This window comes from Vidua chalybeata, chromosome 6 (genome assembly GCF_026979565.1).
Source record: "Vidua chalybeata isolate OUT-0048 chromosome 6, bVidCha1 merged haplotype, whole genome shotgun sequence".
NCBI classification, from domain to species: Eukaryota; Metazoa; Chordata; class Aves; order Passeriformes; family Viduidae; genus Vidua; species Vidua chalybeata.
Genome location: NC_071535.1, coordinates 15,533,907 through 15,557,541, shown reverse-complemented (window position 1 = coordinate 15,557,541; position 23,635 = coordinate 15,533,907). Strand labels below are relative to the sequence as shown.

Genomic DNA, 23,635 nt, shown 5'->3' with positions numbered 1-23,635 from the left:
CACCCAGGGCTGCGCCCCAAGGCCCAGCTCTGAGCAGCCCTATTGCCTGTCACAAGGCATGGCCTCAGACAACCACTTCACTGAAATGCTTTTCACTTTTATTGACTGCCTGATCAGAGGGACTAATTTCAAATCTTTCTTTCACACTGGCTGATACCATGTCTTTGGTGTTCACAGCATTATTGTGCCCCTTTTTTCCCAAAAACCTTTCAATTTTATTGCTGGGCTCCTTTCCCCCAGGCCTGGTCACTGCAGCCTGGAGTGAGCAGGGCAGGGTGCTGGATGCAGCCAGGTAGCAGCAGCTCAGGGAAAGCAGCCACACAACCACGTTCTATACAAGCCATTTATTTGAAATGCCAACTATACGTAGGATAAAGTCAGTGTTACATGCTTCTCAGCAACAGTAGAAAAATAGAACCAGTGAAAACCTTTTTACAACTGTAATGGTACTCAAAAGAGAAATGTATTGTTTTACAATGCATCACACAAGACTAGAATTCAAGTTTGGAGGTACCTAAATAAAAATACTATTTTTTTTAAAAAACACTATGTACAATTGAAGCGTAAACAAGTTTTACAAAGTACTGGTTATGCAGGTTGTAGAAAAAACACTTGCATAGGACATGAAGTCAGTTTAAGAAAGTTTTCTGAGCCTTTAGCATTGAAGGCACTTGACTTTATACCAGTAACAACACAAGGACAAGAAACAAATTCTTAACACTGCCGAGGGCAGGGCTGCCTTCTGGCAGTACAGGTAATTACAGAAACCCCAAATGCGGTTTTACAAGTTTCCCTCTAAGCTGTTCCCTGCATCCAGCAGGGCTCAGCACCACCTCTACCATAGAAGCATAGAATTATTAGAGGAACAGTGCCTCAAACAGCATTAGTGTTCTTTCAAAAAACAAAAACCCCAGAAAAACAAAACAACCAAACAACCCATACAAAACACCCAAACCCCCTTGCCCCCCCACCTTCCCAAACCCAAACCAAAGAAACCCCTAAAGACGTACATTTGGGACATTCTGGGACCAAAACCCAAGGCTTACAAGTACAGGTGGCCACAGCCTTAATTTTTGTAAGTGAAAATCCTTAATAACAGGAAAATACAACATGAAACTGCCAATCAACACAGCAGTTACTAATACACAACTACAATAATTCTGTGGAACAACAAAACATTTCAAAGGAATAATGTGTTTTAGGAATTAAGTTATTCATCCATATATTAAGGAAAAGAGGAATTGGGTTTGGGGAAAGGGGAATAAGACCTTTTTGCATGTTGCTCACTAAATGCAAGTCTGAGCTCTCTCTTTAATAGAACAAGGAGCATGAGTCTCCCTCATTCAAAAAAACAACTTTTATATCTCTATCCTCAAGCAAAATAGTCAATAATCTGTCATTTCCATCTAATTTATAGAAGGAAAAGGTGTCAATTTCCAGCCTAATCAGAAAGTGCTTCATGTAAACAAGGAGCTTCTGCACCAAAGTTTCAGTAGACAGAGAACAAGGAGTAGCAGGTAGCACAGGTACATGTGGTGTGCAAGTGAGATGTAGGATGAACACTGGCTTCTGAATAATGCTGCCATGAAAAATGGTCTCACCCCTCTGCACATCCCAAGTAGGAAATCCTGCTCTGGACTACAAAAATAAAGTTCCAGTAATTCAAGAAATCCTTCTTTTCCACTTCAAATCAGCTGCCATTAGCTGCGATCTTCTTCCCAAATCAAAATATGTAAGTGAAAACACAGATTGTCTACATGGCCTGATTGTCTTTGTGGCCTCAGAAGGACTTGTCTTTCATTCTGCATCTACTTTTAAACATGTTATTCATACTTTTTTTTTTTTAATACTGCACAGCTCCTGAGACTTCAGAAACAATTTTGTATTCTAAAACACAGACATGTCCTCCCCAGAGGCATTTCTCACCAGCTTATTCCAAAGCCAAAGCATTTCATGATTTCCCTCAAACCATAACTTCAAAACTTCTCATCTTCATCAACCACACCCCCCACTATATTTCAAGCTTTAAAATTCTATCTATAGATCTCAGTCCCACCTCTGCCCAAGTACACAGTGCCACATCAAACTATGATAATCAAAATAGTTTTCCTGAAGTACATCTATCAGTTTTAGGCAAAAATATTGAGAATAATAAGTTTTCTGAGGGCAGCTGTGATTTTTTAGTAGTTAGCTGCCAACACGTACATGATGCAAGTCCAGGGACTTTCAGGGTTCTTGTGTGTGCTGAAAGTTACTGGTTCTACTGAGCTGGTCTCATGCTGGTGAGGACGAGACCTTCGTGTGCAGTTAAGAGCTACACAGTCAGACAGGACCATGCTCAAATCTTCAGGAGAAACCCAACGAGCCTCAGCCCCTTAACCTGCAGCAGCACCATCCCCCCACTGACACCTTCTTGCACTTAACAGTGTTCTACACCAGTCCCATGGAAATCCCACAGATGGGCGATGAAGCCAGGACCACCCAGAGCCTTGACTGTGGGCAAAAAACAAGATTAAAAAAAAGCTGACAGAGGAAAAATAAAAAAATCTCCCCTCACCCACAAGACACATCACCTGCAGAGTTTAGGCAAGTTTCTGCTCCAGCCCTACACCATGCTTTCCATGGCTGCATCTCAAAAGGAGCACCTGCAGAACCATCAAAGAAGCAGGTCTATAGATGTGTCTGCAGGAGACACAGAGTTTACTGGTTCAAAGACCAATATCTTAATTCATCTAGAAGCTATCTGGTAGTTTGGAAATGCAGTATATGCAGTATTCAATATATTTCAGCAACACTGTGTTGTTACCAGGCCCTCCATACTTTAATGAAACACATTAGGTAAGAATTTGCCATCAACTAAAACCAAAAGTAAAGTTGCAGTAAAATTTCTGTTAAACAGTATTCAGCACTTTGAGCTGTAGAAAACAATTCAACCTAATCTTAAAGCAGTCCTTAGGTCACACCTGGGACTATAGTTTTCTGCTATAGGGAAACTCATTACAGAAACTGCATTTAAACCCCCACCAAACAGGACCTTACCAGCAATCGCTACTCTACAGTGGCATCAGATCCCTATCCTGAATGCAATGAATTTGTTGTTAGAACTGCACCGTATTAAGGATGTACTTCATAACTGTAACCCTTCCCCTTGTGCTCTGCTGAACCCTGCCCCAGTGGCAGGAGCCAGCCCAGAGCAGCATCTTTCCCTCCTCACATCCTGTTAACAGGGGAATCTCATTTCTGTGCTTATTAAAAGCAAATCAGGCAATGGAGGTGGAATTTAAGAGCGACAGAGCTTCACACGTGTTGTGATGCTGAAGCAGTGATTCTTCACTTGGATTCTGCTCACAGAACAGCTGCACCTGGGGGGCCAGCGCCACGTGAGGCCAGGTAAGGAACGCTGTCACTGAGAGTGAAGCCCTTTTGTAAGCACAGGCAGGAGAAAGCAAGGCCATGGGCTGTCACCCCAGCACCGCCGGGGAGGGAAACCCTCCCACGTGTTCAGGCAACTGCGAAGGTTCCGTGCCTCGTCTTCCTGACACTGCACGAGTTAGCAGGAATCCGCTCATCTGGTCTTCGCCTACCCACGGATGAGCAGCTGGAAGAACAAGCAATTACTGTAATTTTTACAGTATTTCTAGATTTATTTCTAAATGGGCAAATCAACAATTCTAGTCTGTCTAGTAAGTGCTTCCTGCTTCCAGGTGGTCATGGAGTCGTCCATGGTCATAGCCAAAACAAAAGTAAACAGACTCTTACTGTCATATTCCAGTGAATTTCACAGGAATTTGGATTCCTAAATATCCCTCTTGATTTTTAAAACCTCAAATATAATTTTTGAAGTAGGTTTGCTATGCATACAAAGATAAGACCAGCTGCCAGAACTTTTCAAACAAAATATTAGATTGGATTCTTGCCATAGTCGTAAAAATCAGGAAGATTTCAATCTAAACAAACAAACAAAAAAATCCAACTCAAAATGTAGGTTTTTTGATGTGCTGTTCTTTGGAATTCCTATAATTAAAAAATAAACTCACTGTTATTATCTCATAAGAAAATACATTTCATAATGTGCAAACCAATGCACATAGAGAATCAGCATGTGAAAGGGTAAATGTAAAAGTATGAAAATACAGTCCTTTAAATGTGACATTAAAGTTTAACATATTAGTACAAAACTAATACACTAAAATAGATGTACAGGTGCAAAAGGCTACCAGGTTGTAGAAAAAAGGTACCAGTTTCTGTTTTTTTAAAAGGCTTAATTAAATCTGCTCCACAAAAAAAAATTGCGACAAAATAAACCCAGAAGCAGCATCAAAACCAAACTGATAACATGCTGTCTCTAATAAAGCAATGTATGTACAAAACAAGTGAGCAAAGCTGAATTTTTCTGCTGGCATGAAAGAATTTCTCTGACAGAAGTCAGGCCAAAAGTTGCAAGGAATGGGATGTTTACAACTCTTAGGCACAGAGAAATAGTGGAGGTTGCTTTCATAGGGCAGATTTTTTGTACAGGAAGTCTGGTTTGTTTGGAGACCTCCTTCCTCTGCTTACTCCATCTTCCCTTTCCAAATCTGCATTTCTCTGTGCTCCATGTTCCAATGGCTCATCATCTGCCAGTCTCCTACTGGGTCTCTCTTCTGGCGCCTCAGAGTTGTATGCAGAGAGTGAAGGTCTGTTGGAGGTCAGCCCATAGGTTAAATCCGTTTCCATTTTTGTTCTTCCCCTGACATGAACAGGGCCATTCCCAGCATTTTCCTGGGTAGCCAGTGCCAAGTCCAGTCGCTGGGGAGGCTGTTCTAAGACATCGAGGTGTATTGGCTCATTCTTTTGCCTGTGTTGATGCCCATCTTGTGAGAGCAGGTACTCCCTCCTAGAATCTTCTTGCTTTTTAGGAGATATCTGGGAAGGTAGATAGGCTGACTTTAAGCCACTTGGTGATGCCTTATTGTGGCTGTACAAATCTGGGCCAAAATAAATGCCTTGTGAAGGTGAAGGACTGTGCCTGTTGGGTGCTGGAGTAGAGGGTCTGCATGCAGCATTAGAGAAGTCATAGAAGTCAGGATATTCCTGCGGGTTTTCTCGAGAATCTATTTTTTGCTCTATTGCATGTTTTTTCCGAGAAGTAGGCATGTGTCTGTTCTGAATGCATGAAATGTGCTGGGGTGGGCCGGGCCCTACCTCTGTAACCGCCTGGCTTAGCTCCGTGTCCACCGTGAGCTCTGGTAATCTTCTGTCTTTCAAAGACATTGCTGACACACCCATTGCAATGTCTGGCATCAGTTCATTTAGCAGGGGCTGAGTACACTGGAAAAGAAAAGAAATTGGTCCATGGAAACAAAGACAAGAGCTAAACACAAACTGTATTTAGGATGGTTTTTGTAATTCAAAAAGGCATTTTCTTAATCTACTTTAGTCTTGCCAACTTCAGCCTGCAAGTTTCCTGCACTGTTTAAAGAACACCTCTATCCACCAACCTTCACCTTCCTGCTTCTTTCCTTCATGAAGCTGTTGTGTCACAATTACAGCTCCTCTTAAATGCATCTTGCCTTGAACATGCGGTAAAGGACACTGTACTGCTGAACTTCATAAAGGTAGGCTTTAAGCTTTAAGACGTTTACAATTATCAATCCAAACAAGGTACTTGGTGCAGAGCCTAACAAATGGTTTGTCACAGCACACAGTTCCAGTGCAGGGAAGCCACGACACACACGTGTCATCACTATAGACACAACTCTTCTGCTTCCCCATTTTAAAGTAAATAAACTGCAAATGTGTGTGCAGGACAGCCTCAGGACTTGGGGGAGCATCAGTTACAGGGCTCACTAGATCCACAGAGTACGTGGAAGTTGCTGCAATGGCATTCTTCTCACCTACCCCATGCTTGCCTCAGTGCAGAATTGTTCATATTACAGCCTTATAGAGAGAAGAGTGAGAATTTCTACTTATAATTTCTTACTTTCTTTCTTACTTATCATTTGTCATGAAAGCAACTTTAGTAATCATTGATTAACAGTAACTCACAAATTGCAGAAAGAATACAGAACAAAAATATCACCTATATTAAGCCTGTGCTCCCCCTTGCATTACTTATGGACATGTTCTAGCAGAAATATCTCCAATATGAAAAACATTACTATATAGTTTCCTTAGGGAAGTCAGTATTGATCAAATGAGAGTGACATGCTATGTTTTGACCAAACAATGGCACACATGTCTAATGTGCCCCAGCTATGCACTGAGTTTTTTCACTGCAGAAATAAATCATTAAATTCTTCATTCAGCACTTCCTGTATTTCATAAAGCTATGTCTTTACTGGATATTGTATAGTCCATTGGTTTTATTGCATCATATTGTAGCTCAGCAACTATAATTACTGCTTTTAAATGCTGTAACAAAGTCCTTTGTATCAGCAATTACCAATTTCTGCTTGCCAATTCCTTTTCAAATACTTCTCAGCTGTAAAGTTTTCATAGTCTTCAACATGTATAAAGGCAACCTGTTTACTTCAGACTACTTACCTCTAAATAGCCAAAATATCCCCACTACTTCTACCTGTGAATTACAGTGTGCAGTCCACTACTGAAGTTGCCTTATGCTTTGTTTTAGTGTCGAGCAAACTACATTTGTCACACAAGGGGTAGCTGGGGTCACTTGGTCTGTTCAGCCTCAAGGAGACTGAGGGGAGACCCCTCTGAAGTTACAACTTCCTGTGAGGGGAAGAGGAGACACGGATCTCTCTTGTGACCAGTGACAGGACTGAACGGTTCTTCACCCACAGGGTGGTTGGACACTGAAAGAGACCCTGTGGCTCCCTTCCAACTCAGGATATTCTGTGATTCTATGATTTCAGAAGATTCCCGAGTGCCATTTGCCCCTCCAATAATGCTCCTGCCCTGGAATGTTCATTCTCCCAGGGATTAGGGCGTGACTTTGCATTAGAGAATGCTGACAGACAGTTAGGTAGAAAAACCTCCTAACCAACAAAGACACTGACTTTATTTAACAAAGCCAAGTTACTTTATCATAAGCATTCTCTCCAGTTCCTTCGATGAGGTACTTTGAGCGGCCAGAAATAGGCTAAAGAAGAGAAATCACAACACTTACTACTTGTTTCTCAGCTGCCATCACTGCTGCTGCTGCTGCCACCGTCTGGCGCCCCAGAGCCGCGGTGTTGGTGCAGTCGGGAGGCGCTGCCTTGGCGCCGGGCAGGTAAACAGGAGGGGCAGCTTTGGGGGCGGTCCGCGAGTGGAACAGCGAGTGGTTACACGGGTAAGAAAAGGAACGGGAGGGATGTTGACTTGGCACCCTTTGTTTCCAGCCCACTTTGAACTGGTTGTGAATAGGAGTTGCTGGTGGGTGGTATGGAGGTGGAGGAGGGGGCAGTGGTGGATGGAAGGCCACGAAAGAGTCCAGTTCTGTAAACATGGTTTCTGCAGTGGGAGTGCTGTTGACGCGACATCGTCCAGACTGTCTCACTGTCAGCAGTGGGCTTTCATCCCCAAATCGCTCATCAGGAAAGAATTTGTGAGGATTCTGCAAAGGTAAAATACCCAGCATGTTACAAGACAAAGTAGGAAGCTATCTAGAAAAATTTCCCCAACTAACACTCTCAGAAACATGCTAATACTGTAACTGCCTGGCTGTGCTACGTACAAGCTCACCAACACTCAAGGTGACTACAGCTACCATGAAAAATGGATTGGAGTTTTTTTGAAATAAGACAAGAAGCATCGGATTCACTCCAAAGTTGATAAAAAAATGCTTGTGCTTTAGCACCAGTGTGTAAACAGAAGAGGGATTTTCAGTTTCCCAGTCCTGACATGTACTGTGCAGACCTACAGCATAAGCTACCACTTTTTCTCCTCTCTGTTTTAAGAAGGTTTAAAGTTATGGTTCTGCTGTTCTCATCCACTCTCTCTCTAGCAGTTTTATTTTGTCCCCAAAATTTGTGTCAGTAAGAGCCTCCTGAATGGCAATGACTCTTGAGAAAACTATTTATACATCGCACTTACAGCTTTATAAAATCACATACATCAAATGCAACTGGCATTTGCACCTGGACAGTCACGCAGGCATTTCAAAGCACTTGTGTGTATACACAGCAAGTACTCCTATTGCAGAGAACACAATCAAGTCCCTTCATGTTCTTACACAGCCATCCTTCATACCTGCAGGAGCTCGGCAGCAGCATCAGAAAGCCCGAATTCCCGCAGCACTCGGATCTGGATCTCGTAACTGACGGTGGCGCCTTCCCCACAGTTCAGAGCGTAGGCTCTCTGCACCTGCTCGGTGTGGCGCAGCTCCTGCAGCCGCCTGATCATCTCTTTCACAACCAGGAGATTGGGAACTGCAGGGATAACAGAGAATGGGGTGGGGATAAGAGAGTCCTTTTTTTCCAATTCTAAGACAGTAAGTTTGATTGCAATGGTTGGATTTATTCTGAAGGAACAAAATCTAACACCAGGCTGCCTTGGCTTTTGTTTTTTTTAAGAAGCATTCTGCCAAGAACTGTTCAACTTACACATGTTCCATGGAGCATCATTAAGCCACATGGGATAACACACATAATACAAATGATAAAAACATACACCACTTCCCTAGGTTCTGCTAGAATGAGCCACAAATAGAGCTTTCTTTGTAAACCCCTTATGATGCAGGAATTCCATGATTTGAGGTGGGGGCAGGATATCTTAAATAACAACTGAATGTTCCCTCCTGAATTGCACAGGCCAAGAATTCATTGATTTTTTTGGCATACACTTCATACTTCTAACGCAGTCCTATAATCAAAAGACCATAACACCAGCATGTAACTAGAGAAAGGGCATTTTACAAAAGTTACACGAACTGTAAGCCAACAAAAACCTGTTAAAATTGTGTTGTTTTATGCAGTCACATTGAAATATTTTTTTAAAAACCATTCCAAAAGAAAGTAATGTATAATTTTGGGTATTTAGCCTGTTGCAAAACTTTCTCATGCCACTTCTTACTGCTGTTTGATGATGAATGATATTTCTCTGTGGTGTTCCTGTCCTAAGAAAAATGTGCATATAAACAGAGAAGACAAATCCAGATCTCTGAGTGTGTAAGTTCTGGTGTCTGATCCTTTACCAGCTTTACAAGTGTTATGTATTACCATGACCAGATGTCTGTAATGAAAGCTCATAAAAATTAAACAGATCATACAGCAAGAACAGTGTGAAGAGACATTTGCATTACAGAGAAGGAGAAACACCACACAATTACAATTGGTCCCAATTTCACAAAATTTACATTGGTACACGAAGGAGAAGTATATGTAGTGCAAAATATTCCCCCCCTCAATGGAGCTCCTGTACTGAGAAGAGAGGAAAGGAACCCATTCTAACCAGTCTTCAAGGCCTGTAAGTAAGTCCTCTACACTCCACACTTAAATTCTTCTGAAAAAGACTGATTTAGCAGCCAGATGTTTAGCTACAGCCAGCATTTTGCTAATACTTAAAAAAGAGGATCTAAGAGAAGTCTGAAGCAGTTCTCCAAACTAGTAGGCATAAAAATTATAGAAGGTTTTCATTAAAAAATACTGTCTTCTCAAACCCTGGTTTGTTTTGGGGTTTTTTTACTGTCATTCATGTGAAACACATGGAAGAAAGATCGTGTATATAAAAAAATACAATTATCTCAGCTGCAAGATTTCTAATTCAGACTGAAACTGGAAAATGCGTAAAGAAGCCCAACCACTTGCAGAACCTGGCCTCAAGTTAGAGCAGGTTTCAGCTGAACTCATTTTACAATAGTGCTGCAGGAAGAAAACTAAAACACACTGCCAGCAGGTTTGTGCAAATACAGTCCTCAGGCAGAGGGTCCAAGGAGAAGGCAGGGACAGACGGAGAGCAGCCAAGCTGTGAAGCACCCCCTGCTCTGAGCCCGGCCCAAGGGTCATGGAAGGGGGGCTGCCCAGCTCTCCCTGTGCTCCCTCTATGCTTCAGGATGGATTCCTGTACAAGTTAGAGGGTGGGACAGGCTTTAATCTCCTCACACTAACTGGGCCCCATCTGCCCATTCGAGCAAAAAGGCACTGGCAAACCAATCAATTCTTTTGCTCAATTACAGGACTAAGCAAAGCAGACAGTTGCCAGGACACAATTCCTGCGCTCCAACTACTGGCCAGGCTCAGAGCTCATATCTGTGTTCAAATCAAGGGACTGGCAATAATTCCTACCTATTAGATTGTACAGAACCAAGATGCAGGGGAGTTCAGATTGGTCAAGATGTGTCTCATGCTTGCCAACAGAGCCAGTTTTTTCAAGAACATGAGAACTTTGGCAAAACACTGAAGACCTCTGAGAACCTGTTGTCTTTCTCAAATTCTTTGGAAATCAGAATTGAGCAAAGTGTTATCAAAGTCCTGTCTTATATGAAATAGCTTCTATTCAATTCATGCTAAGTATATTTACACTTTTCTGGGGAGGGAAGTTCAAGTACTATAATGCACTGCTGAGATGCCACAGTTTTGCTGAGAGCTCCAGATTTCTAAACAAACAATTGTTACTTTTATCAAATTTTTAAAACAGAAATTTTATCAAGTTTATTCCCAGACTACAAGAAGCAAACAGATCAAAACTGTTCTACAAATTTTCCTAGAAATCTTATAACTAAACAGTGTTTCCCATCTTCCAAACACTTCAAAATAAATTCTCCCGCAGCAATTTCAATCCATTACTTTGGTTCTGGGTCTAGCATCTGTAAGAATAGTTTATCTACTCCCTCTCAACACAGCTGACTGTAAAGAGACATAATTGATATACAGAGAGCTTATAAAATGGGGAATGCCATAAACACAGTATTTTCCTTCACTGAATTAAAATTTAATCTTGGTCATTTAGCTATTATATGTACACTGAGTATTAATGGGACAGGGGAAAGGCAGGAAGAGCTAGATGCTTTAGGAGCTCCACTAGATACATTCCTCCAGTCTGACACCAAAAGATCATATGCATAAATGACAAAATACATTTAGTATATATTTTCCTGGCTTGTCTATGGGGAATGTCATACCAATCATCCTGAAGTCAAGAGAGGCCATATTTACTTGAGCCTATAAAAATGTACTCTGACACATTCTTCCACAAGGAATCGGTTTGGCTTCAAAGCTAAAGTGGATTTGGTAAATTGAAGTGAATGTGTTTTGAGTTCTCATTTCCAGTACTTTTCTGGCATACTGAGTTCAGCTGATTTCCTTACAAGTTATGTTCTCTGGCTTTTGATTTTTGAAAGAAATTTTCCAGACTCACAGATCTTACCTATATTGGACAACTGGTTTGTAGAAAACTGAGAACCCTATAGAAAATTCTGAGACTAGATAGCCAGGCTCCAGCAAGTGTTCTACCTGTTTAACCAGTCCAAGGGTTTTGTTCTCCAACTAGTTACTCTGCCATTCAAAAGCAGTTAATGTCCTTAGGACAGACCAAAGCAGAAGGACTATTCCTGGTGCAGAACTACTCTCTGAGGAAACGATGAAGTTCAATAACTGACACTCCCCCTCAGGCCCAAGCACCCACACACTCCCAGGAGCTCACTTGGCATGGGAAGCCATCAGCAGCTCACCTGGGATCTCGTTGGCTATAACTGAGGGAGGACTGGTCTGGTTGGTGCTGACTTGCTGGTGGGTGATCACGTGGCAGCACTGCGGCACCGCGTTGTTCACCATGTACAGCGTGTCGGGCACGTTGGACATCCGCACCATCCGCAGGCGGACCAGGTCGGTTTGCTCCACCATCATCTCATCCAGCACCGACTGCAACGACAGCACCAGAGCCTCATGAAGGCACTGCACACACCTGCTGCCACTGCTGCCAGCACAGCCCCAGCGACACAAGTCCCACCATGGCTGTACCACAGTAACATTGTCAGGTCACAAACAACATCAGCATTTTCATTAGCATTTTCTATTCCATTTTCCAGTCATGATCATAGCTGAGTTTGAGCTAAGAGCAGGCAGGAGAATAGTTTGGGATGGATGCTTTGTTTACTTTGTCAGATTAGAATTGACCTTCTCGAGACCAGACCCTCTGAACTTAAGACAATTACTGCCTATGAGTCTCAACTTTCTGTGCCATTGAGTAGAAGGCACCAGCCTGAAAATGAAACATGTTTTCCTCAGACATCTAAAGAATAGGAAAAGATTTATGCCTACCCTCTGAAGATTCTTACTTAAGATCAAATGAACTTATTTCAAAAAATGGGAGTCTAGCAGGGGAGTAAAAAAAAAAAAAATCACTCATTCACAATCCAGAGACTATGTATGAAAGTCCTCCCTCTAAAGTTAAAAAGCCTTAAAATGATTTAAAAATATTAGCAGCATAATATGAAACCAGTACTAACAAGCAGGAATTCTGACAGGAGTATGGGGGTTGTAAGAATTCACTGTTTACTCTGGATAAGTACTAAAGCACTCCCATGGCATATACCTGAAAACGAAGAGTCAAAGCTTTTATCACGTTTTTGGTAGTTTTCGCAATCTAAGATCCAAAGAGAATATTTTAACCAGCTAGTCCTCCTTTGCTATTTTAGTGCCACTTGGTGCTAACTGCTGTGCCCAAATGCAAAGCAGTTTTATTTCTTCCCTTCCCTCAAAGAGGACATTAATAACATCTTATACCTCTAAAAACCATTTTCTCTCCTAGGATAGGGTAAAAGCTCCAAATTCATCAGAGCACATGTCAGTCTGTAGGTGATGTGGATGTACACATCTTCACCTAATCCTCTCGTTCTGTTGTCACCTGTACTGCTGGGACTCATAAGCTCTCAAGTCAAGTCAGAGCCACCTGAACTGGTGGCACTGGTCAGTGACACAAAAGGCTCCCATTCTGTCCAACAGAACGTGGCACATTCCTGTCCCACACAGCACCATCTCCACCCTGCCACCAAACGTCACCACCAGAGGTGCTACAAGATCTTTAGCTTGGCAGTGCTCATGCAAGAAATTAATAGGGAAGTGACTGCTTGAGAGGGAAACAAAGAGGGAAACAAATTCATTCAAATTGGACACAGGATATTTATTCCATTTTGCGGAGGATCACAAGATTTTGGGTATGTTCTGATTTAAACAAGATGATGAAACATCAGTCCTCTGCCGAGTGGAATAGCAGTTCCCCACCCAGCTCTGGTGGGAGCTGGGGAGCCTGAAAGAGCTGGTACCAAGGTTGCTGACTAGCTGCAGACTGGGACTCTCAGGCTCTCACCTTGCCATCCGCCTGCCAGGAGGGCTGCCGAGGAGCTGGGCCGGCAAACTGGCTGGAAACCAGGGAGGTTTCCCTCAGAACGTTGCTTTGTTTCCGGTGGAATTTCATCAAGATCTGTCTCGCAAACATTTCAATTTCGACAAAAAAAAATTTTGTTGAAATTTTTCTGACCAGTTCTAGAGACTTGAGCCTGATGATCAATCTTGTAAGTCTTGTTAAACTGAAAATGTTAGTATTTTAGGCCAGTACATGTAAAGAGACAAAACATCCCAAAATCTTTCCCTGTTTACAGAACCCCCTGATGACTCCAATCTGAGAACAGTCAAGTGTTGCTGGTATTACCTTAGCCTCCTCCACATATGGTGAGAACAGTCTTGGCCGCACATATATTCCAGCATTTTTTTGCCGCAGCCAGGCATTTGACTTTCCACCTTCTGATGTTGGTAGCATGTCTGAAGGAGGAGTACTAATCAGGCCTCTCTTCATCTTTAAGAATCAAGAAAGAGTTTTACGGTTTTTAAAATATTAATATGGTAAAAACTTGCAAAAAGTGCATTCTTTACACTGAATCCTTACACCACTGATTTTTTTTTAGCCTATCTAAAAAAAGTAATCTATTGATAGAACACAAAACCTAACCAGAAAAAGTGTTACACATCTATTACTCTCAATGATAACATTTTAGAAGTTAATCCTTAAAATAAACAAACAAAACCAACATCCACTAAAGAAAAAAAACCCTCACATCTGAACATGCAGAGATGTATTTGTAACATGCAGAGATGTATTTGTATGAGACTACTGACTTACTGCATCACTCAGTACTTCACTATTCATGGGTAAGATGTGCTCAATGCGGACAAAAGGTAAAAGTGGAGACAGGATCTCCCTCAGCTCTTCAATGTCAAGATCTCTCCTCTTCACACCTCTTTTATTCACACTGTGAGCAGTACCACTAAGTAAATTAGGCTCTGTGGGAAGGAACAAGACATGCTAAGTTTTCATCAGAAAGTTTAAAGAGGATAGCAGGAGGTACAGGGCTTACCTTACAGGGGAGGTTAAAGAAAAGGAAGGAAAATTCTCATTTTATATCAGTAGGGCTCATCAGCACTGTTCCACAAAACTAACAACTGAACATGGCACAGGATGGTGGATTGGTCAAAGGTTGGACTCCATGATTCTGGAGGTCTTTTCCAACCTAAATGATTCTATGATTCTACCTCATGCCTTAAAATCTTATATGAAGCATCCAGAGAGACAGGTTCAGTTTATACCAGCACAGGTCATTGGAACAGCTGCCAGTTTCAAAGTGTAAGCCAGGCAGAAAATACAAACAATAGTATTTGCCATAAACATTTGGAAAGCTCTATTAAGAGCTATGCCATGAAAGCAGTTGTACTTCCCTGCTAACAGTTCCCCCAAGGACTCTCCTGCAGCACCTCTGCCTTTACCTAGCAGTTTTGAAAGACACTTTGTATCAATTAAGGTCTAAAGAGTCCTCAGGGATACATTATTCTAGCTTCCTTGTGTAACCCACCTCAGTAACATGGTGTCAAGCCCTCTCAAATTGCTCTCAAGGCCACAGGACACCTATTGTACCAGAAGTGGCATCATCCTGGAGACAGCAAGATGACCATGCAGCTCACATGTGTATTTTAGATATTGTACCCAACCTGAATGTGACTGACTAGCTTCCCTCTTTGAGGAAACCTGTCAAACATACCCACCCTCCCTCAGTTCATGCAGCTAAAGTTTTGGCCACAGCTCATTACATTCTCTAATGCTTTGTGGCATTGACACTATCACACATTCAGAGCTGCAATACAAGGAGTGTCACTGAGGAATTTAAATGAAATTACTAGACTAAATCTGTCTCTAATCTGACAGAATTTGGCGTCGACATTATTTCTGCTTTTGCTTATTGTGTTTTCTGATGATCCCAGATAAGAGATGCGAGCTGTTTACTCAATGAATGCCAGAGCAAGAAGCTGTGCAGTGATCCCAAAGGAGCAGCTTCTGCCCCAGCCCAGGTCTGTTACTGTTTAACTGGCTCTATTATGTTCCAATGTGCCCTAGGACAATGCTTGGAAAATCCTGTTTGGAAATAGGTAAATACTTAGGACACTAGAAGCACAACCTTTAACTAACATTTTGTTGCATTTCATAAACCATGACCATGACAAAGCAGCTGTATTCCAAGCAATAACAGTGGATTTCAGAAGCATGGCCAGCTTTCCCAACGCAATAGTTACACCAGTACTGCTCTCTTTTCACTCAGGCAGGCTCTTTCCTTTCTGTTCCTCTTGTGGCATTATGTGATTGACACTTCGGAGTGCAGATGAACTACAAGATCCTTGCATTTGTAATTTGGGACATACACGTTTAACCTACTTCCCATATCCAACATGTGTAAGATTAAAGTTACCACTGTAGCAATAATGTGCATCTAGGCTCATAAAAATACATTTATATCTACTTTAGGGAAAACACTGGTGCCACTTGTTGGCTTGTTTCTCACTACCACAGATTCCTGTCAGAGAGACACACTCAAACTGAAGTGAAAGGCTGACACAGTAAACTAAGAGTAAGACTACTGTGAGAAGCCTGCGTAGCAAGATACTGCAGGAGGGTTTTATTTGATGAATTAGTTACAAGAAAAAGAATTCTGAGACAACAGGAAACCAACGAGACTTCAAAATCAAACAGTCATAGAGGTTGAAAGGACCTCTAAAAGTTTAGTTCAGTCAAAGCCAATGCCCTCTTCCCACACCTCCCCACGTAAGGTACAACACATTGCCCTTCACTGCATCCAGCTGGGCAACCTGTGCCCGTGTCTGACCATCTTCACAGTTTCTTGTATTTCAGTTGGTGCCTCACTGCCTCTCATCTTGTCCTGGGTGCCAAGAGGAAAGTGCTGCTCTATTTTCTTTGCTTCCTGGCATTAGATATTTATAGACTCTGCTAAGATCCCCTCTAAGCCTTTTCTTCTTCAGGCTAAACAATTCCATCTCTCTCAGAATGCTGTGTTCTCATTTTAGATAACCAAACCTTTAAAGAAAGCAAGATCATTTGATTTGTTTTGACTATACTATGGACAAAGTAGATTCAATTTCCCAAAGTTACAGACAACTCACAAAATAGAACTGCCATAAATTTTGGTTTATTTGGTTTAGTACTGCATGGTTTAAAGGATCCTCACCTCGATCTGCTATCCTCTTCATCAACTGGTGCTCTCCCCATTTAATCAGATATTTAAGAATATCTTGTTCACTTGCCTGTAGAAAGAGGAAGTCAGTAATCTGTATATGGTTAATGTCACATGCACACACACAAAAGAAAAAAAAAATCACAGGTCTTTTACAGGTCTAAAGAAACACAGTTGCACCTAAGCACGAAGTATTTGCACTTTATGATCTGCTTACCACTTTCTCCTAATATTTTAAGCTATACTACAGGCATATCACCACGATAATTTCTACATTCCTATTACTTACTGAATCCCTAGGAAGAGGAAGAAGTTTTGTACAGAAGGAAAAATTTTATTTAGTATGGAAACTTACAGCTATAAAGTTTGAATTACTAAATTTAATTTAAAGGGGCAGTTCTACCTCTGGGCATTTCAAGCTTTTGTTTAACATTACAAATTCAGCAATATAAGCTCTCATGGAAGATCAACAGTAGTGTTAACTGTAATTTCTCAAATGCTTCAAGTTAACAAAGCTTTTTAAAAAACACTTTGAATAATCTCTAGCACTTAATCCTTTACAAAGAATAAGATTGAGATGAACGCATTAAAAAAAAAACCAAAAAACAACTAGCAATATTGAAACTATTAAGGGGTGGTTATCATTATAAAGATATCTCCCCTGAAGAGCAATGGCAGCAAAAATCCAGAATCTTTCTGTTGGCCAGTACAGTTGTCTCTCCCTAAAACCACACAATCACTGAAGACAAGTCATTAAAAAAAAAATTGTGCAATACTTGTCAGAGATGGTATTTTTCTCTCTCCATGAAAATAAACTGAGTTTTCTGAACCATTTCTAGTTTATTAGCTCCCACTACCCCAAATTAGCATGTGTTGTTACAGCAAAACTATTTCCACCACGTAATTTTATAAATCTCTTAAACAGGCAGGGCAAATGTTAGATGCAGAAATGCTTTGTTTAAAATAATTTGGATGCATTTATAAACTATTATTAGACTTCTAAGCAACAGCATATACCACATTTGGGTTACAAGCCAAGAACATAACAATTTTCTTAATCACTACTTCCATTTAATGTTTTTACATATTATAGAAGGAGTGCATAGTGTGTACAAGCCCTCTTCAGCCTACAATTTAAAATCAACTACTGCCAGGCATTTCCAATAATGGTATAACACATCCTGTTCTAGCAGGACCAGCTGTATTCTGCACTGCAGGTTACCTGTAAATAGTCAGACTGAATAGCTGTGAGCAGGTGGTCCTTGCTGAGTTCATAGAAGACCTCTGAAGTCATGACCTGGGTAAACTCCTCACAGAGGAAATGCAGGGCTTGGCGATGCACCCACTTGGAACCGTATGGCTGAGAGCTCCACTTCAGAATGGCAATCAAGGTGTCCAGGGAGATGCTCTCAGCAATAATATCTTCACAGCCTACCAAACAAGGGCAGCAATCAACAGTGTGGTTACAGAGGCACTTAGACCCTGAAGGAATAATACATGTGGCTAAATCTGCAATAGACAGGGTTATGTACACCCAGTGAGAGTAAAGACAGGTGCCCTACAGAACAAGGTTGGAAACAAGGTTGTATTTTGACTAGAAGCACAATAATTTTAATTTTATAATTCCAACTATACAGTTATTCACTTTTTAAAGGCACATGAAGCATCATGGCTGCTAGCATGCCTGGATAAACAACTGGAAAGCTAGTTCAAGCCAATCAGAACCCCCTTTGGTAATCTGAGTGTTTAACACATTTTAACATCGAGAATTTGGGTCACTATTGTTCACAGCAGATTCACAGAAACCCAAGAACTGTAACAAAGGTGGGATTTTTGCCTGTATCACTTTGCTCATGGACCCTTCTGAGACAGATGAGAAGAAACACAAACCGTAACAGTGCTGGTACTCAGCTACTCAGTACAGGATGAGGGCAGCAAAGCATCATTTTCTGACTCACAGAAAAGGCAGGAAGCAGTGGATGGCTGCTCCAGGCCACCACGATGGCCTCAGTATCCAGCAAGGCACAGAGGGTGCCAGGACAGGGAGCACATTCTCTGACAGGGAAGCAGAAGGGAGGCAGATTTATGGAGAGTCTGCCACAGTTTCTTCCTACCCACTGCTTTATTAGGATTTACTCCTTCACAGGGTACACATCTTCTGAAGAACAGAGAGTATAGTTAAAACTCCTGAAGGGAAATGGATCTGATTTGGAAGAAATGAGGGAAGATATTCTGTGTGAGGGCTGAAAACATGAGTACTTGGGAGTTACTTGGGTAACTAGGGAGTTAAGAGAGATGGCACCACAACGATGATAACTTGAAGTCTCCAATAGCACTTTGTTGATTTCATTTGTACATCTGGTTTAGCACAAAGATAGCAATTTAAAGAAAAAAATTCTCAGAATTACACATTCCAGTCTCAACCCACTACAGCCACAAAATTACAGCTGTGCTTATGCCTATAAGAGGTCCCCAGACAGTTCAGAGCTACATGTCTACACTGCAATTTTACTTCTTATACATCATCATTTTTCTCTCAGTTTCAAAGATACCTAAAAACTAAACTTCATTGTTTAGGGATGTGTATTGCACTGCTGAGCTCTTGAAATAAGCTGAGTAAAAACGTGTTTAGCACAGTAATTTCAACCCTAGTAAAGACAAAGACAGGCCTCCTGATGCTACATATTCTGGTACTGGCTGCATACAGATGAAACTCACAATTATTTTAAACAATTAACAGAAATAAAAGAAAAATCTTACTTTTCTACGTAAGGCAGCATACAGAATATGCAGTGTTTATTCCATTTCCATTGTAACTAATAATGTGAAAGATATGGAGTAGGTAGTAAAAAGTGAATAAGCTTCTTCAAGTAGGAGGGAATCTGTCAAAGGAGCTACTACTTAGAAGTAAGTCACTAAAATGGGCATTTAAACAGGAGGCTTAAGAAGGTAGTAGAAAGTGACAGTTTAAACATGAGACTGGTTACAAATTTATGTGTCCTATTAGACACGTGTATTTGTACCCAATACTATAACAACCACAATGTGGTAATTTTAAGAACAATATTGTACCAATAAAATTTTCTAAGCTTTTCAGGAATATGCTTGAATACATACACAGTTTTGGACACAATCCTTATTAAATTTTTAAAGCAATTTATAAGAGTAATGTCTGTCCCCCAACAGTAATGCATTTTACACCAGTTCATATTTAAACCAAACTTTCCTCAACAAGCAGCTGGATTATGTTTTTTTCACATGTGTGATTCACCTGAGAAAAAGAAGACTGAATGCAGCCATTGACAGAAGGGCTTCCCAAAGCACACACATTTCTGACCAATGCAGCACATGCAGCATTACACTGTGCATCCCCAGACAGACTCTCCATTTGCTTCTGACAAAGGGATGAGTGCTGAGTCATGTTTCAACTGCTTTGTCCTTCACCATTACTTAAATAGTATGGCACTTCTCAGAGCCACCTATCTCCATGAGGTTACATATTATCATTACTACTGCTAGTAAGGACAGATGCCTCATTACAGATAGTGACATCTAACCTGCATGGCAAGCACTGGCCTTAAATGAGCAGGGCACAGGCAACAAAGATGGGTTGGAGGCACGTGGAACATCACTCCAGTCATCACTGGTACAGGTAAGAGCAGAGGATGAAAACTGTTCTGAAATACACCCTGCGGGTTGAGGTACAGGTTAGTGAAACTGCCCCCTCTAGATGGAGGAATCCCCCAGATTCCTAAAGGATGAAATCTCAAGTCTTAAGAAGTTCTAGTCAACAATCTGAGAAACAGCCTTAAACAAAAACCAAAACAAAACAAAAAACCAAACCACCAAAAAACAAAACAAACAAACAAAAAACCCCCAACTAAACTATCCAAAACCCAACTTATCATCAAAAAAAGCTCAAAATACTTCAGCATATGTCAGAAACACAGAGTAAATGAAGTCTGAAGCTTTCCATTTAAGGATCCATTTTTACCCAAACAGCAAAGGGCTGACATTGCATTTAACTTTGTCATGTGAGTCTCTCTCAGCTTTCCTTTTGGGGCTCAAGAAAGGAAAATGTTAAGTTAGCAGCAAACCTGGCATGCGAATGAAAGTGGTGACTAGTTGCAATTTGCTTAAGAGAGGAGTTTGACTCCCATGAATAAGAAACAAAATAGTTTGAAACCATTATTTAGGGTCATCTGCACTCAGTCTTCCCCTGCTAAATCCTAACACATTTTTTTGCATGCAATTATTCTGCCTGCATGCAAGCTGACTTCAGCAGAAACTGCATTCCTCTGAACTCTAAACATCACACATAAGGACTGCTCCATTTCAAAGGCAGTAAACCCACACACTGAAAGCAGTCACCAGGAAACTCAAACTACAAGAGCAGAGACTTATCTCAAAATGAATGCCATTCCTAGTATTTCATCTGACATTTATTTTTGAAGTAAAGACGCCTGCCCCCTGAAAAGACACCAGAAATGCAGTGCCAAAGATCTGAGCAACACCGATTTATAGAAACAGTGCATCAGCTCAGTCTCAATTCTTCTGTCAAGTCCAATTATTGCACAACTAACAATAATATGACATCAGGTGAAAAGCTCATTAAGGATGACTAGCAAATGAAACAGTCTTTTTCCCAAGTAATTTCAGCAATGGGTCAGAAGTGTAGGATTATGAAAAGTATTTCCTCTGAAGTAAGCATACGGTAATAATTAAAGTGTTTTTTGAGCTTTTAAATAAATTGGGGCAACCCAATTCTAGCTATGGAAAGAATCCAATTTCCTTTCTTCTTTGGCAGAGGTTTTTTCTGCTTTAACAATCAGCCACTTGGCAAAAAAAGTAGTCATCTAATAGACACAATATTGCTCTTCACAGTGGAATAGAGCATTTTTTTCCTGTGCATACTATTTTTTAATACTCAGGCAGCAACAACCTTCCCAAGATCCATTTGCAGTGTCCCACAAGCTTCTGTGACCATTACTATCCTTCAGAGATTCAACCTGCAATCTACAAAAAAGAAAGACAGCTAACAGATTTTGCACAAATTTTGCTGGATGCCAATGGAGCCTTCCTACCATCAGGTCCTGTCTGCTTCTGAGTTCTCTCCCAAATGCAGCCCCACAGTCCTTCCAGACAGAAATAGCTTGAGCCCATGTTTAGCATTCTAGCTGGTGGCTTGGGATCAGGACACTTGACAGACCTACTGAAGACAAGTCAACTGCCTTCAACAATTAGCAGAAGTGGCACTAAGCAAACCTTTTATTATAAAACTGTTAGCTTGATTTAAATCATTCTGTAGTGAAGACTTTCCACCTAAACTTGTGCACACCAGTAGAGCCAATGAAAAAAAAAAAGTAGCAAGAATTCATCTTAACACTGAACTGGAATCTAGAAGCTATTCAATGCTTTTTAAGTTTGTCACATTAGGAGAGACCATGCTCGCAATCACAGGAATTATAATTTTTGAATTTTTTTGAATGTGTATTTAATACTGCTACCATAGGATCCCTGGCACTTCAGTATTTCAGCCCTCCTAAGACCAAGAGTACTTTTGATGTCAGGCAACATCTGCTTCTAGATCAAACACTGTGCTACTGAATACAGCAGCACTTAAAATAAAGTTTCTAAGTTCTTACACTTGTCAAGAGTAAACTCAACACCAAAACTAAAAGCAAAGGAAAGCAAAAAGTAGGAAATTGAGGGTTTTTTGCTCTGTCTTAATTTAGAAAACTTCTTTGAATCAGGTGACAGAAAAGGTTCTCATACAAAACTATTTCATAAGGTCCCAGTATTCAAAAGCCTATGACAGCAAAACATTCTATACCACCACCTCAGTGGGACTGCTCTTGACAGGGGGTAATGGGGCCAAGATGCACTAGAGGATTCACATATGTAATATAGCTACCTAATAAAACTAATATGTCTGAAATCAAACTTCCCTGCAACAGCAGGGCACTACAGTAAGACTGGAAGTGGGGAGTACTTTAACAATGTGTGATGAACAGGACTAGGGAACTGATCTCATTTTAGTAACTGTACTACAGAAGAACAAGGGATAAGTGGTATTAAACCCAATCTTTGTGAATCAATGTGTTAAAATAATTGTACCAGTGCAGTTGACAGACAGCAGCAAGGTAGCATGAAGACAGAAAAACTGCAACAGAGGGCAGAAACAGGCAGGCAGAGCACAGAAACATTCCACTAAGAGATGTGCACCAACCTCCTGGAGAGGGCTCTAATGCTCACAGCCTCTATGAAAGCCCTGAAGAGCTTCACTTTTGATAGTAAAAACTACCAGAGCACTCCTAAGAGCAGTGTCAGTCCTATTAGGTACAAATAGCTTTCAGTATGATCAGCTCTATTGACCAGATATGCTTTCTGATTAGTTTATTTACTCAAATTAGTTCATTGAAAGATCCATTTCAGTTTCTCTTGAAAGGCAAGTGACAATCCTCAGCTAGATGAAGGCAGAGGAAATTCTAGATAAAGGTTGTCCTGCTTTACTTGGACAGTAAAGACTCATTGCACCTACTCATCACTGTATTCACCATAGGGAAACTATCTATTAAATCACAATAGTAAGAAAAAGGAGTGTGTTAGGAATCACTGTGTTAGGAATGGGAAAATTTCCATGGAAATAGTCAAAGCTGAATCATCTGCTGAAACAGAAGAAAAATTACAACATCTGGATACTTAGAAAGGTCCCTGAAGACAAATCAAACTAAAATCTGTTGAAAATAAAAACAGCTGATCAGAAGGTTTAAAATACATCAATTTCACTTGACACTCAGTTACAAACACCCAGGCAAAACTGAGTGGAAGTGAGAAAAATTAACTGGAAAGAGAATCCAGACTTAACATAATAAGCCCAAAATATTTTCCACGAAACCAGGGAGACAAGCCTTTGCAAGTTCGCAACTGGCCAGCAGGAGTGAACTGAAACAAAAAACTTCAGCCGAGGGTGTGGAAATCTAGAGAAGAAACTTAAGACATCAGCTACTGCAAAAGCCAGCTGATGGGATCAGTCAGTACTTGGGGAGAACTGGACACCTGCGCACCACAGAGTGGAAAAACACTGCCAGAGATGCACGCTAAGAGGTGTCAGGAGAACTGCCTGCTCAGTGGCCTCCAACACCTACACAATGCTGTCTCTGCCCCATCACTCTGTGTAACATCTAGAAGTCAGATGTT

At 41.0% G+C, this 23,635-nt stretch overlaps 1 protein-coding gene across 1 annotated transcript in view; it reads right to left on the bottom strand.

Moving 5' to 3' along the window:
- Positions 1-329: 329 nt before the first annotated feature.
- BTBD7 (BTB domain containing 7) overlaps positions 330-23,635 on the bottom strand; it is a 51,688-nt gene continuing 28,382 nt past the window's right edge. Inside the window, 10 exon segments of the mRNA XM_053945405.1 lie at positions 330-5,310; positions 7,112-7,540; positions 8,176-8,354; positions 11,594-11,783; positions 13,231-13,377; positions 13,379-13,450; positions 13,573-13,716; positions 14,041-14,201; positions 16,430-16,505; positions 17,658-17,866. Coding sequence (XP_053801380.1) covers positions 4,495-5,310; positions 7,112-7,540; positions 8,176-8,354; positions 11,594-11,783; positions 13,231-13,377; positions 13,379-13,450; positions 13,573-13,716; positions 14,041-14,201; positions 16,430-16,505; positions 17,658-17,866 — 2,423 coding nt within the window. The 3' untranslated portion in view covers positions 330-4,494.